Source organism: Psammomys obesus, unplaced genomic scaffold (assembly GCF_907164565.1).
Source record: "Psammomys obesus unplaced genomic scaffold, mPsaObe1.curated_primary_1811, whole genome shotgun sequence".
NCBI lineage: Eukaryota > Metazoa > Chordata > Mammalia > Rodentia > Muridae > Psammomys > Psammomys obesus.
Genome location: NW_026594216.1, coordinates 3,386,856 through 3,403,552, shown reverse-complemented (window position 1 = coordinate 3,403,552; position 16,697 = coordinate 3,386,856). Strand labels below are relative to the sequence as shown.

At 37.1% G+C, this 16,697-nt stretch overlaps 1 protein-coding gene across 1 annotated transcript in view; it reads right to left on the bottom strand.

The window, feature by feature from the left end:
- Positions 1-16,697, bottom strand: part of Vav3 (vav guanine nucleotide exchange factor 3) — a 335,771-nt gene that overhangs the window by 34,899 nt on the left and 284,175 nt on the right. The window contains exons 21-22 of the mRNA XM_055618154.1: positions 5,782-5,847; positions 105-139 (exon numbers count right to left, since the gene is read on the bottom strand). Coding sequence (XP_055474129.1) covers positions 105-139; positions 5,782-5,847 — 101 coding nt within the window. The remainder of the gene's footprint in view (positions 1-104; positions 140-5,781; positions 5,848-16,697) is intronic.

Sequence of the window (16,697 nt, the reverse complement as noted above, 5' to 3'; positions counted from 1 at the left end):
AGGACAAAAGGAAGAGAGCATGCTTTACAACCACATATTGAAGGTGTCCTCGAGCTAGGAATATGGTATTTCAACTTAGCAACATAAACATTTTTAATACTTACCAAGGTTGGCAAGAGTAATCTACTGGTTTAGGTACCTAGGACATAAAAAGGCAAAATAGATTAAGTTTACTTAAGGGTAGCTTTCAGAAATCAATCATTAATTCAGTTCAGCTGAGTCAGCCCTATAAAACCCTTAAATAGCACAGTCCCAGAACTATCTGCTGGCGAGTTTACATAGAATGAATCATAGTATATGTCAGATAAGTAGAAAATAATTCATTCTGCTTTATTTCATTCTTTCATGCATTTCTCTACTATACCTTCAAGGGAAGAGAAAGCAAAAAATATGAACTAGAAACTTTCAACATTTACTACAAGACAGTTTAGTCCAGCATAGAAAATTAAGATAAAAATAGTATTAAGGAAACCAAGTAGCACTTCCCTTCCTTAAGACAGAAAAACAAAACAAAACAAACAAACAAACAAACAAAGACCTGTGAAATAAACAGTACTCACTAGATGTAGATGCTATTTTGTAATGCAAATTCTAACCTCTGATTTTAAAATCTTTCAACAAGAAAACATTTTATTCATTAAAACATCATGGAAAATATCCACAATTGCACAAGTGAAAATACTACATTTTATGTGCTAATAAAGAAAGCATCTTCTAGCTGATGTCAACTAGAAAATGAAAAAAAAGCCAAAGAATATATAGCAGTTGTAAGAAAAATAACCAATAAAGCACATACCACAGAAAAAGTGACTATTTACAAGCTATTGAGGAAAAAGTAGAATATAGATAGCCTGTTTTGAGTTTTAAAAACCATCATGAATCAGCCAACTTTTTGACAGACACATCCCATGATATTCCTGGGTCTTTTAAACTGGATGAAAGGGTGAAAGAAGGAAGAGAGGAGTTGGTAAGATCTCTCACGCCTTCTACCTGTGGTCTCTCCTTTGGCTGGTAAAGAATGGATATCCAAGAAATGAGGAGTGACATGTAATTTCACAACAAACAACTGAGGATATCCCATCCCAAAATTCCCTAGAAGAGCCTTGGCTTGTTCAGTGAACATGTTCTGTCACATGAGATCTGCTGTTCCACTTTGTTCTGATTGCTGTCATGAAACAGTGGCCCAAAGCAACTAAGGGAAGAAAGCATATTTATCTTCTATTCCCACATCATAATCCATTACTTAGGAAAGTCGAGGCAAAAGCTCAGGGTGGAATGTTGAAGCAGAAACCAAGGAGTACTGCTGCTTGCTGGCTTGCTTTCTGGCTCATGCTTAGCTGGGGTTTTTTGTTTGTTTGTTTGTTTGCTTGTTTTTTGGTTTTTTGTTTTGTTTTGTTTTTTTAATACAGCTCATACTCACCTACCTAGATGGTGCTGTCCACAGAGGGCTGAACCCTCTCACATCCCTCATCAACCAAGACAATCTCCCACACAAAAGGCCACAGGCCAACCTGACCTGAGAAATTTTTAATTGAAGTTCTCTCTTCCCAGATTACTATAGGTTGTACCAATCTGACAATAATACAACCACCTTCTCACCTCAGATTCCTATAACCAGGATAGGATCCTATGGTTTCCCATACCTCATGTTCCTCCTAATTTCTCTTTGCTATACTTTAAGACTTTGTTTTAACAGCCATTTCATTGCTTCACACTTAAGGCAGTAAATCACTTCTGGAAACCTTTTTATCCTTTCAGTATATGGTTCCTATAGTCCTCTAATGACATCGTCTTCCTTTATCATAGATGCTAAATTTCTTCTTTGGACAAGAAAGGCTTTTAAAAACTATTAGGAATACGCGTATGTATGACACATCTTCCTAACCAAGAAGTTTTTTGTAAAATTAGATGACACACTGATTAGGAGTTAAATTTCTAAGCCTACAGTGGTTTTCCTGTCACTTGTCTTGTTTTTGAACATACTATTTCTTTTTTATTGTTTCTGTTATTGAAGTTTCATGTTTTAGAATCTCCATGTAGTTCTTTTATAATACTTCCAAGTTCTATTCTGAGGTTTCCTGTCTACTCATTCATTATGGATGAATATGTGTCCTGAACACAGTTATGATAGCCAATTTCTAAGTATCTTTATACATTGATGTTGTAGATGAATGATATGCAGCCCTTTAGACTAAAGTTGTGGGTCCTTATATTCCCACAAAGCATGTTTCTTGTCTCAAGGCAGGAAGTTAACCTGGTTAAACTGTAGCTTCAGATGGTCTTCTGTGATGAGCAGTGGATGATTTGTCAGTTAACTTCTTTTAGCCCCAGCTGAGGGGCTTACCAGCCTCACTATTCAACCACAGATTTAGAGTTTATACACAGAACTTGGGGTTTCTCCTTTCTGGAACCCCATCCTTTCTATGTTTTCTCTCATAACCACTATGGTGCCTCAAGTTCCAGATTCCAATTCTTTAAGGCAGAGAACTTTACACTTTCTAGCTTAAGTTTAGCCATGTTGAATGTTCTCTGTATTCAAACCAAGAAACGCAATAGCATTCCTATTTCTGCATCTCAACCTTCTTGCTAGCTAGTAGCCTTGGGAAGCTTTTCATTCCTGGTTAGTATTTAATGATTTTTTTTCATTATATTGGTTACCTGGGAATTACCAAAATGGTAGTTTACCCTGACTATCAGCAGGAGAAGTGTATTGCTTCCAATTACCACTGTGGTTAGTATTGACTCCAATAATCAACACTTTTTGCAGTCATTTGTCTTTTCTCTCATGTTGGGTGTAATGTCATCTTTAACATACCTAGTTTTTGATTAATTTTAAGTTATTCATCTTGATTTTGTTCTTTTCCTTCTTTTTTTCTGTTGTTGTTGTTATTGTTTTGTTTCTTTTTTTTTATTAGAGACAGGGTTTTTGTTGAACAGGCTAGCTTTGAACTCACAGAGATCTGCCTGCCTCTGCCTCCAGGTGCCGGGATTAAAGGCGTGTGCAACATGCCCGGCTAGTTTTAAAATCACTTGTATCATCAGTTCTGGAAAGTTCTTGGCCATGATTTATTTGAATATTCTCTACAATTATCTTTAATCTCTTCTAATTGATATGTTTGAATCTTACCATTTCATTCTGTTACAGAATCCATTGCCTCATCTCTCTGGACTCACTTTAGAAACTTCTTCAGATTTCTCTTCCAATTTTCTCCTCAGCCATGTCTGACAGGCCATCTAACATACCCATTAAGGCCTTTGCTTCAATTACTAGATCTGAGTCTCTTATAGACAAAAATCACATAGTGTTGTAATCTTCTCTTACCTCCTTTTTAGTTTCCGGTTATATTAAAAATAGAATTTTGATTTAAGTATCTTCTCCTGTATCTTCTTCATGAATCTAACTCTTTTGTTTCTGTTAACCTTAGCCTGGGGTGGTCTGTTTCCTCATTAACTGCATGATTCTAACTGGTGGATTTATAACCCCCGGAACTTTTACCTGTAACGACCTTTTGGGGGCTATCTGTGAAGAGACTAAAACCAGACAAAATATGTATTTTTACGTGGGGAACAACTGTCTTAAATTATATGTCTTGCTGAGGATTATTAGGTCACAGAGCTGGTGTGACTTCCAGCCCTACATTTGGATAACTTTTACACTTAAGTTTAGAAATCATTAAGGGTGATCATTCTCTCTCTCTCTCTCTCTCTCTCTCTCTCTCTCTCTCTCTCTCTGTAATCTGTCCCAGAGCCGAGAGCAACAGAAAAGTAGCTCTTCTGTGCAGTTGAGTTTTACTGGAACATGCTCTAAAAACTGCCAGATTCACACTTATCTAAGTTTGCCTTATGTCCAAGCTTTGTCTCCAATCACTCTGTTGCCGTATATTAACTACCTCATCTATGTCTGGCCTTTTGTTCTCCAACCTGGATATTCCCACTAGAATGCCTCAGAACATTTGAAGAGACGGGAATAATGTACACAGGAAAATACATTTTCAACTCAGAATAGAATTCAGAGCACTACTCGGGGACCCCTGATTAATAGTGTAGGCCATCGTCAAAGGGATACAGTGTTCAAGCTCATGCAACACTTTCCCCTCTTCATCTGTCTAATTCCTTTCATTCAGCTTGTTCTATAGCTAAAAATAAATCTATTATTTCATTTACCTAAGCAGCTCACTTTAGTAGCTATTTATTAACTTTATGCTATAAGAGCACTCATTTACGTGGTTGTTTTACTCCTGAGTATGTATTGCTGTAGAATTCTTTAGTATCTTAAAATATCTGAATGTGGTTTTCCTTCTAGGCATTTATGGTAGGATTCTATAGCTTATTTAATATGTTAATTGCAAGCATCAAGGGAGCCACATTTACTTTTTCATCCTTTTGTTCATCCATTCAACACATTTAAATACATTTTTAAGGCCAGACTATCTTTAAACCAAAACTCCTAAAACCCATGCAAGATGTTGTAAACAGAAAGTAGTGCTTTGTGTATCAGATGCTTATTAGGGTTCCCAAATGTCTGAATGTTAAAATCTAATTGCTACTTGCTGTTATGTAAACATTGCTGCTTATATTTGTACCTGTGAGATCCAAACTATCTCTCTGTAACAAATAGAACAGCAAATCTTTTTTTAAATTCTATTTGCTTTTCAAAAATAATTAAGCTTGGATAAATGGTGTAAGATTACATTCTCAAATTAAAGGTGACAGATATTAAACTTGTAATATCAAAAAGAATGTGCAGTTGAGAAATATAGAAGTCATGGGAGTATAACAAGAAAAACGTTTTAAGGATTTTTTGAGGTTATCTCCCCTTAAGTAATCATATTAGTAAAGACATTTCATCACTTTGAATTCAGTAACTTTAAAATTGTGGGAAAATCATGATGTTAAAATAACGCCACTCCACGTAGAAATGAATCAATACCACAAAGCATCAAGGAATACATTTTATATGTTATTTACCCATATTATTTGAGTAGTAGTCATTGTGGTAGTTTAAATGAAAATGGCCCATAGGCCCATAGGGAGTCACACTTCTAGGAGGTGTGGCCTTATTGGAGGAAATGTGCCTTCGTCTCTGCCTGTTGCTTGCCTGTCCAGATGGAGAACTCTCAGCTCGTTCTCTAGCACCATGTCTGCCATCTTCCTGCCATGATGATAATGGACTAAACTTCTGGAACTGCAAGCCAGCCCCAATCACATGTTTCCTTTATAAGAGTTGCCATGGTCATGGTGTCCCTTCACAGCAATAAAACCATCACGAAGACAGTCATTCCCCTTGCACCCATTTTCAGAAATTTTCATTATGATATTAAATAAACAGAAAAGACATTCTAAAGCATAGAAAATGTATTCAGAGACCCAGTTGAAGAATTTGTCAACTTTTCACTCTCTACTATACTTTCAAAGACACCAGCTGAAGTGCAATGACTTTCTGTAACCTGAGTGACCAGGAATAAGTTAGACCATTTACCAAACCTGCCCAGTACATCCACTCTGTTCTGTGGCTCTGGGTTACTTCTCCTAAAGACTTTTCAACAATTTTGTAAATTCTAAGTTATGTTCCTATCTTGCATGTATCTCCCTAACATTTGAAGTATTTTTCAGCACAGATTAAAGTATATTCTGTGAGATTATACTCATGCAAGACTTGGGCTCCTATGAAAATATTAACAAAACCCATGAGCAGTCAACATCCTTTACATCTTCTTACACAATTAATCATAATATCAAAGGCAAAATAAAGCAAGAAGGAAGTGAAAGGTGAGAACTTACACACGGAGATGGTTTGACAGCATCACTGGGGAAAAATCCAACCTCTCCTGAAGCTAAGTTTCGTCCCTAAGTAAGAAAAAGAAACCATCACTGAGAACAAAATAATAGTGGCATGCTGTGGTTTATACAGTGTTGTTCAACTTAGAATCATCAGGTTGTTCACATTTTGCATTTAGTACTCAACACTAATTCATGGGCCCAGAAGAGGAAGCAGAGGCAGAGACGTTTTGTTTTGTTTTCTCCACTGTTGAACTTTCCATGTGGTTTTAGGTTATGATCATAAAATAACTAATATACTTGTCAACATTTGATTTTGAGACCTTTATGTCTTTCAATATTATGTGGAGAAGAAGCCTAAATAAAGTTTGTTGCTTATGAAGTTCTCATTACATATTACAAAGCGTTCTCAGTTTTCATTAACTCTTGAATCAATCTTTTATGGTAGAGTCAATTACTATCTTCAGTTTTGTAGAAGAAAGAAATGAAGCATACAGAAAGTAGAGAATGTCCCTGTGATCACAAAGATAGCAAATAGCAGACCCAGATTCAAACCCGGGTGTTCTAAGTATAGCTCGACACAACTTCTCTATCCTAAGAAAAGGCTCATCAAAGAAGGACCCTTCTATGACATCTAAATATTATCATAGGTGATGTTATTTTACCAAAATAAGTATGTACTTGTAAACTGCCTCAACGTGAAAAACTGCTCATGAATTTGGGGATGAAAACACCATTAGAGAATTGGTACCATGGTATGAGAAACTCACCCATGGCCCCTTCATATCCTCTTAGCAACACACAAAGTAATAGCCCAAATTTAGCAGAATGGACAGCTATTATTAATACTGCACATTCATCTCCATGACTAGACCATGAGTTCTTTGATGTTTGCCAAAAGGTCTTAGTCATTTTTGTATAATACGATGTTGGGTGCAAAGCAGGTATTCAATAAATATTCGTTAATTAAAGTATCTTTCTCTCAACCTGATAGTCCCAGGCCAATGATTACTATGAGCTCAAATAATGTCACAGACAGTAAAATACACCACACTGCATCTTTTAGGCGCAGCTGCTGAAAAGGCATCATGCTGTTTCTATGCAAAGATATTCCTTCAGTGAAATTCTCTGACTTTTTTTAAATGACATTCTAATAATGAGTGTGTGTTTGAGAATTTGTATATGTGGAGTGTGTAATGTCACAAAACAGAAAGGGTGGAAGTAAGACCATTGAATTGGATAGTTTATCAAGATATATTGACAACTACATTGTAAAACAATTTCCACTTTAAACCAAGTGGGCTATAAGAAATGCATGAATGGAAACAAGTCATCCTGGTTATTGAGGAAGAGACCATAGCTTCATAGAGAACATCCTACATGAGGAAAACATAATTTTCCACACAAGCTTAGGACATCTTTAGAGTAAATATTAACAAGTAATAATTATGTCAGGAAAAAAGGTCTAAGTTGTGATTATTCTGGGTCTCAGTGATAGCAAACACATGTAGAGATCACATCAAGAGCCATACTGTTGGCCCACTATTTCCTTGCCTCAAACTTTTGTCCACTACTGTGCCAGAACCAAAAAGGAGTTTGCAGTTGGACTCTCTTTCTGCCAAGATGTCTTCTGGTGTTGTTGGGATCAGTAAGCAGGCACTTCTACAGCCAGCTCCAAGAAACCTGACAGACTGGTTATCAGGCACTTGTGAAGACACCCAGACCACCTGCTGACCACCTGAAACTACCTGCGCATGCTCTAAATCACCCTATAAAGAGAACAGGAGCCCCCCCTCTCTCTCTGCCTAGTCTCTCTGCGACCCCTCTCCCCCTCTCCCCCCTTCCCTCAATAAACCTCCCACGTGGAACCGATCTTGTGGCGTGATTTGTGAACCCGAGTGTAACCCTCACATTCGCACGTTTCCTAACAGGTGTACTGACTGAAGTCTTGCACAAGGCTGAGGGCCACATAGTAACATGTGAGACCAAGACTGTTGAAGGAAGTTCATGGACACATAGGACAACATGACCTGCCAGATGTTCAACACCACAGCCGTGAACAGAGATGGCCGACGAGTACTCCTGGAATAGATGCCCACACTCAGTAACAAGAAATGGTTCTGAGTTTTGACTGACACGCTGAAAAATGCACTCAAGTTAACGAATATGAATAACAAAAAGCAAAGCTCAAAGGCTGGCTAAGAAAGAGGATGCATAATGGGGCATGAACAGATCTTCCAGAAGTGAAGATAATTTTCTCTGCTGAAGAGAACTGTATCCTTTTTAATCTCAGGTTATCTGGTGTCTGGGGTTTCTTTGCAGGCCTGCGGGGGTGGAGGGCTACCTGTGCATATGTCCTAGATGTTCTTTTGATCAGAGAACCCACTAAGCTAAGTAAAGTCTGGGTGTTTTGTGGAAAAAAACCCCACAGTTTATTCTTTCTTACCTCACCTCAAGGACAGCACCAAAGTAGGTTTCACTGAACAGATTACCAATGATCAGTGTCAACTGTTTAAAGTTTTTAAAAATGTCTCCTAATGAAATACCCAAGACAGGTGTGATAGTACATGCCTTTAATCCCAGCAGTCTAGGAGGCAGAGATATGCAGATCATTGTGAGTTTGAGTCCAGCCTGGTTTACAAAGCAAGTCCAGGACAGCCAACGCTACACAGAGAAACCCTGTCTCAAAAAAGAAAAAAAAAAAAAAAAAAAAAAAAAACAAAACCAAACAGCAACAAACAAACAAGAAATACCCGAGCAGGGCAGTTAAATCCATGTAAGAGTCACATGTTCCTTCAGGCAGAGAGGGAAGAGGCACGGCAGCCTATCTTAACAGAGGAGTGAAGTCAGAGCTCCTCTCTCATCCTGTAAGAAATTAGTCTTCGTTTTGGGAGATAACTCGTGCTATATTCAATGATTCCCATTTATTAAGGAAATGGCAATTCTAAGACATTTGGAGGCTTCAAAACAAAGCAGCGTGTAGGCGGGATGTCTTAGGCTCCTTGGTGGATGTGTGTGGGAGGCACATGGGTAATTCATTAATACTAATGGGTAGAGCAGCTGTCAATCCCCTACACACGGGTGGAAGTGCAGGCTGGAACTATGAAATAAACTATCCGAGAAGGCAATGATTCAGTGCACTTGATGGGATGATCTATCTGTGAGGTTTTACTAACCTTGATAAAAGACATATATCTGAATTTTCTTATTTTATTCTTACATGAGCATTTTATTCTGCGTCAAATAATCAGCTTGTCATCTTTTTCTTATGTCTATTACAAAATGCCAGACATAAGGAATAATCTTTTAGTTATCTTCCTGTCTGGTATTTGTTCTGTAAGTTCTGTCAGTCGGGACAAGGTCAACTTGAAAACGTTCCTGTTTTGTACTATGTGTCACTTGATAGGTAATATGCTGTCTTTGTATGCATTTATTCTGCAGGGACTCTTGCATCATATGATGGGACTTTTGTAAACTTAACATTACTAGCTGAGTCTCTTTATGGAATTCCTTCTCTGGAAAGGACCAGAGAAAATAGGTCATGAACTGCATATGCTGAGGGGAGAAACAGCTCTATGATTCATTAAATAAACTGAAGCAGATGCAGGAAAAATATTAAAGTATAATTTATACGATAATAATGCTCTTTTTGAAAAGCAGGTTGCTTCTGCAGAAAATATATTGAACTAAAATTATTGACAACTTCCCTGATATCCCTGAATATCACAAATGGAAATGCATAGTCAGGCTCTTACTTATTCCTAACTGACCTTAGGCTTTAACTATTCCTCATTTTTCTTCAAAAGACTCTACAGTGGATCATAAGAATTTAAACTATTTTAGATTTGCCAGTAGAAATAAACCTATAATCTACCTGTAGAGAGAAAAACATTAATGCATGCCAGGATGCCATAGCTAAAACTGCATTTTAAGCCCACAGACAAAAAGGCTTAACATGACAGAGGATGTCCTCCAAAAATCTTAATCGTAAATTGCTTGGCTTCGAACTTTGTGGGGGGGAAAAAAAAGAAGAACAAATTGCTTTAAGAAAAATATGCCATCTCTTCCCCGTGGCTCGTTTATCCCCCTAATACTATCTGGATTGGAGCTTTGACGCACTCCTGGAAGAGCTCGGAATGATTTCAAACAGATTTGGAAAGCTAAAAAGGCTAGTTAATGGTTATTCATGAAAGGTGGGAAAATCTCCCCCATTCCAGCGCCCTGAATACTCAGAACGTATATGCTTGATGGTGCTATAAAAGCAGGCCAATCAGTTCATGTCAGAGACAGTCCCTGTTCCTATGGCCAGGATTCATTTAAGCGTTTGGCACATTGTACCTTTTGCTTTCACTTTCTTAGGTTGTTATAAATAAAAACCAGATTATGTAGCTAAGTAGTTAATTTGAAAATAGATTTTTAACATGTTCTTGCTCTCAGTAGGGCGTTAGTTGTATGGTGATTCACACTTGTCATTTTTAATCCTGAATAATATGGATGTAGTTCCTGCATATGATATTCTTATTTAGATGCACTGCATGAGCAATTTTACTACTTTTCTGGAAGTTTTGTTGTTTATTCATTTGTTTTGTTCTTACTTTCTATCTATTATATTTGCCTGAAACTTATAGCATCTGATTATCTTATGCAGTTATCTATTGTCTGTGGGTATTACTGTAATCTCATTTCCATTGGTGATTTTGTGAGTTTTTAAATATGAAATGGTTTATAAATTCATGTAATTGTGAGAAATCTTCAAAACTTGATGAAGACAGAGAACATATTTTCATCTTGCAAATGACTGAGGACATTATAATCAGGGACTTAATTTTAATCAGGCAATGTTGAGTAAAAACACATATAATGGCCAAAAAAAAAAAAAAGGCCACTCTCTTTATATGAACTCAAAATTGGTAATTAACATTAAGACTAATTTATCAATCCCATTCCAAGTTGTAAAGGGTCTCAATAATATACTTTCAAGCACAGTATAACTACTCATTCTGCTTCAAGGCACATCTGAGAGAGTGATATATTTCATTGGCATTAAAATTTCTTCAGTCCGAAAAAAAAAAAAAAAGATTACTGGGCAGTTTATCTCACACGGCTGGTGGCCAGAGCAACTACCACTCTGCCCAGTCATGTTGCCATGACCAGAGATAAATGGTTTCAGTACCAAAAGACAAGAATGTGTAGCAAGACCATGACTTCTTGGAATAAAGGTCAATAAACATAGGGATTAATTTATTGGATAGACAGGTAGGTAGAAGATAGGCATCAGGTAGATTAGACAGATGAATAAAATAAATGTGAGCATTATTCTTATAGCCATTCTGATGGGCTTTGTAAAGACAAGTAATGTAACAAGTGGTCCAATAATGGGGAAGTGATCAGAAGGGAGACCAGTCTGAAACTGGCATTCACTAAAGTGTGACTCGTGGTTGCAGCCTGGCCTGTTCTACCTGTCATAATCTGTGGGACACATGTCCTGGCTAGTTCTTAAAATGCATACAAAGGTAGTGTCATAGGAAGGAGGCACCAGAATAGCTTCCTTTGTTTCCTAGTCTGCTATAAAAAGCTGTGCCACTGTAGGCAAGTCAGCGGTGAGCAATATTGATGACAAGATTTCTCCTAAGTGCCACGTCAGGTTGTTTCAAGGATTGAAGAATTAATATGCATGGAAATCATTTGAAGATGCTGTGTAGTTATTTTCTCTTTCATCCACAATATTGTTTTTCAATTATTCTCAAATCATTCTTTTAAAATTTCACTGAAAATTGACGATCTGCGTGTTATTAAATAGAACTACCTGAATCTTTACATAACCCCATTATGTCCCCCTGTATTCAGGCAAATATAATAATTGGCAAATAACCTGCACTTTCATCATCACTTTCATTTCAATGGCTAGTCTACATTCTGGAGAGTCCATTGCTTTACACAAAGTTTTCTTGTAAGCAAACACATTCTTTCATCATTCACTGTCTACTGAAGAGAGAGTGTAGATATTTTCCTTCCAATGAACACCAAGAGTTGTCAAATTCCATTGTGTATAGTCAAATATTGAATGGTCACTGTGAAGACTACCAAAGGGCACATGTACACACACACACACACACACACACACACAGAACAAAACTGCCATTTTATAATTTTATATTCAAAAGGGTAGGATACTTGATTTTGGCTAGTGTATGAATTTCAAAATCTCATACAGTGAAATAAAGACTTGAAATTTTCATCTCTGATGTTGCTCCCTTCTAAAGAGCAATTCTGACTTACAGGTCTGCCAAACTTCATCCTTGGACATCATTATAGTGATTTTCAATTTACATAAAGATGATCATAGGGTCCAGTGATCAAAATACATGACAAAGTCCACAATTATAAATGATAATTTTTCCTCATTTATACAAAATTGTTTGTCTTCACTCTATCTCTGGAATTTTGGCTGGTGGAAGTGAAAGAATAAGAGCACTTAAAATCAAAAGTTGTAAAATGTATGCTGAGAAAAATAAACTACTGTAAAGCCAGAAGCTGCATTTCTACACTTGTTAGATGTGAGACAAGTGTGATGGTAGCATATTCTCCCTGTTTTGTTTGAGGAATGTCTACAGAGAGTCTCTGTATTTCTCCAACAAGAAAGGAGCTCCAGCTCCATCCCTTGTACCTTGAGGTTTTCCTCCTGACTCTTACTGGATATGAGGTACATGGTGGAATCCTGACTCTCTCACAAGAGTATTTTATTTCTGATGAAATAAACAAGAAGTTCCTTTGATGGAAGAGAACTATTCAGCCAGCTAAATCCTATAATCACACAGATGGGCCAGATCTCAAGCTCTTGCTCAATCCAAAATCTGCAAAGAAGAGCAAGGTTCGGCTGCAGTTTGGAAAACAGCCTACTTGGAGAGAAGCTATATAACACCCAAATTCATCTAGGCTCAACAAAGGCCCAAAGAAATCTGTTGTTTCTTTTTTCTTTCTTTCTTTTTAATTGTTACCAACAAGAAACATGAGTTTTTGTTTTTGTTTTTTTTTGTTTTTTTTTTGTAACTTGGTGAATCTAATCAGATGTAAGCCCAAAGGACATGTCCTAAGTGCTAGTTTTACGTGTTAAATGTTCATGCAACACTGGATGTTTTTAAGGAAATTATTTTCTACTGAGAGCAGAATTGGTGCTTTAAGACGTTTTAATGTATATTTTGCATTGTGCTGGGCATGTGCCAGGTATAAACGAAGAGACACGGTCACTATTTAAGGACCATTTGATAACGTCATTTTTTTCACTTTTGGTATATTTTCATAGATTTCTATAGACTTTTAGATCACAAAACCTTATGAAGTAATTTTTTGTTGTGATCAGGGCATCTGAAGCCTGGTGTTCTGATCCTGGCCTTTTGATCTTAAGTCACTCAAGTCTTTCATAGTTTCAATATCCTCCTTTACGAAGCAAGAGAATTGCCCAAAATATTCCCAAGGTCCCCCACACTAGGCACTTTCTATAAGTTCAATAATTTCCTAGTCAGTTACTGTGGCTCCACAGTACCACGATCCAAATAATGGCAGGCATCAGTAATTTAACTTAACAGCATTTATGGATAGGAGATAAAGATTTCCTCCCCAACTTTCCGTTTGAATACATATGAAGTAACTGTTTACTAAAGCATATGGGATTGGCTTCCTTGGAATTAGATATGATCACTAATTCTTCAGAATATGAGTCATAAAATACTGAATTCAGTATGTTATGAATTCATAAATCATTTGCTCTAATACCTGAAGGGATGTGTACATGTTCAGGCTCTACTGAACTTAAGGCACACAATCAACAGCCATGTCAGAGGCATTCCAGACTGATAGCCCACTGAATGTACTTTTTAATTGACAGTCTTTCAGCAATTGTGTCAAAATGTAGCTTACTTGGCAGTAAAATAACATAAGAAAAGGACAGCAGTTTTTTTTTTTTTTTAAAAAAAAACTTTATCCTTAAAACGTTCTCTTTGACTTTCAAAATTGAAAAAAAAAAAAAAAAGGTAGGACTAAACATCTGAATTTCTACTTTGGTTTAAGTAGCCTCCTCAAAGTCTAGGATAACCTATGCTTCGCCCTGCAGCAAATTCAGTAATGCAAATAAGAAAACTAACCAACAGTATCCATCTCCAGAGTTAACAATTAGGACCTCACCCACTGTGTCAGGCTTTGCCAATTTCCATAATACAGTCTGTACACTTGGAAACACGCCCACAAGCCCCGTTTATGATCTATTCAATCAAAGCCAGTTGGCAATTACCCAGGGAAAGTGTTTCTTACAAGCCTTTACTAATGTCTATTATCTTCTGTAATCATCTCTCCAGGGCCTTCCTTGCTCCATTACAGTCATATGCTGCCTATTTCTCCTTTCCTGTAATTAGGGACCATGATGCTCTCAAGGTCAAAATACTCGATATTTTGAGTCAAATACCTATCAAAATAAAGGTCTGGTGATTATAGGATATACTGACCAACTAAGAATAGCTTCATATCCACACACTCAAAAGTTCAATTTTGCCTTGATGGCTTCTCCTTGTTTTAGACAAGGGCTCGGAGACAGTGCAGAAGCACAGGTGAACCGAGGGACTTCTTAACATGGGCTCCCACCCTTGACAGGGTGCTGTATAATCAGAACTAGATCTTTGGCGTTGTGAAGAAATGTCTTGATGACAGGAATCTGACTTGGGAAAAATACCTGTCAGTCCTCACAGAGACTGAGACGCTGACTCTTGGCTGATAACCTCAAAGAACTGAGTTGGCTCTATTTTGGATTTAGGAATCTGTTTTAACAACAGAGCTCTGATAACGTTTATAAATGATTCTTTAATGTTTCTATTTGCCTCTGACTAGGACACAGATGAACACCTGAATTTTAGATCAAGAGAGAAAACACACCGTTTTAGGAAATGCTCTTGGAGTTAACATTCCTGTGTGTTCTAGAATTATTTGGAATGCGTGGTCTTAATCCTTTGCACCAACTTCCACAGTTGCAAGGAGGGAGATTCAACTTCTCCCTTCTCCCTACACCTCTCTCATCCCTCCCGACTATAGACTGTGATAAATTCTCATTAAGCCAACTTCTTTTTCTGTAAACTATTGGCTTTGTACCATGCCACCTTGAGCTTGAATCCTGAGACATCTTAGGTCTTCCACAACCAAAGCAGCTTTGTGGAGAGAGTGCCTAGTCTTCACCCACATTGCACTTACAGCAGCCATTCCCTTCAGAATTTATCATTTTCACTTTGTATAGTTACAAGGAAAAAAGTTAAAAACCAGCTCAGAAATCAAGTGTAGGAATAAAGTGAGTCTGTCAAAAACAGAAGGTAAGATTGCCATATTTGCCTAATATACAGTCTTGAAACCAAAAAACAAACAAACAAATAAACAAACAACAACAAAAAAAAATGTAAGAAAGATAGAGGAGACCGCAATTCTCAAAATGATTTTGCCTTTACCCACTTCATGGAGAGGTCCATGAACTAATCAGGATGTGTGAGAAAACACTTTCATTCTTGAAAATAAAGATCATGGAAATGAATGATTTGTAGCTGTAAAGTATCATGACTATTTTCTACATTTTTTAATTTTCATTGTGAATAAAATCACATATTTTTGTCACCGATTGCAGTTCCACACTTATAATTGCCTTTTGGTTCCAATTAGCTCACAAAATTTCCTCACTGGTACATTGGGTTCTTCATAAATGACAATGGAGCAAAGAAAGGCCCATGATCTAGGACACAGGATGCTTATTGTTTCAAGATCTTTTAGCCTAAGAAGAAAACACATGGGAGCACTCTATTGTAGTAGAAACACAAGATGGTACATTTGCTTGCCTTTTCTCTCTTTCCCTCCCTCTCTCCCTCCCTCCCTCCAGCTTCCTCTGCTTTCTGATACGTATAATCTGTGTATTTTCTACGAAAACCTTTCTTATATGAAAAAGGCACTCCAGCGTGAATGAGTTTCTGCCTTTCTGCCTTTACATATTATATTACTTAAAAGCAACAGGTTAGTTGCCACCAGTCAGATGGTGCAAACAGAAATGTTCTGTATGTTGTGAGACAATAGCCTTGCCTTACACCTGCACCAGGAAATGTAACCCTAAGTGTCCAATTTCCTACTTGCTATTCATTTCATTTGAAGACAATTTTATATGGCTTTCAAGGAAAAGAAAAGACAAAGGAAGAAAGAAGACACTGCCAAAATGAATCCCTTAGAAGGGAAAGCGGAGTGCATTTTCACAGCTCAATTGACAATTCATTGTTTGAAAGGAGTTATAATGAAAATGCAGAGAGCCCACTTACTTCAGTAGAAATTACTGTTGTGATAATAACAATGCAGAGGAGGCTAATATCTATTCAAAGAAAGAGAGTCCCTGATACATCCTGGAGAGTAATTTGTATGCTTTGGGCATGATGTGTGTTGAAAACATGACAGTCTACAATAAAATCTGACTTTCTTGCATTAATGAGTGAAGTGACACACTTGAAAGAGAAAGCAGTTTAGAAAGTGAAATTTCTTGAAAATGTTCAAATAGGCCAAAGCTCTTAACCAGTACAAAAGTCCTTTTAAAAATTCAAATCCAAATTCATTGTAATAAGTACTTCAGATTTTAATCTACAGGCTAAACTCTGTGTGTTTTTAAAAACAGAATTTACAAAAACCTCTTAGCAGAAATCCTCAAAATAATGCATCCTCTATTATGATAATTTGGATCATGAGGATTAGAAACTGGTGGTACTCTTTCTGGTCCTTCCAATATAAAACACAAAGTGAAAGCCACTGTAGGCAATTTTTATGCACTTGGATGGATGACTAAATAGACAGATGGACCGTCTGATGGATCTGTCTGAATGGCTGGATAGTGCTTGGTGACAACAATATGATATCAC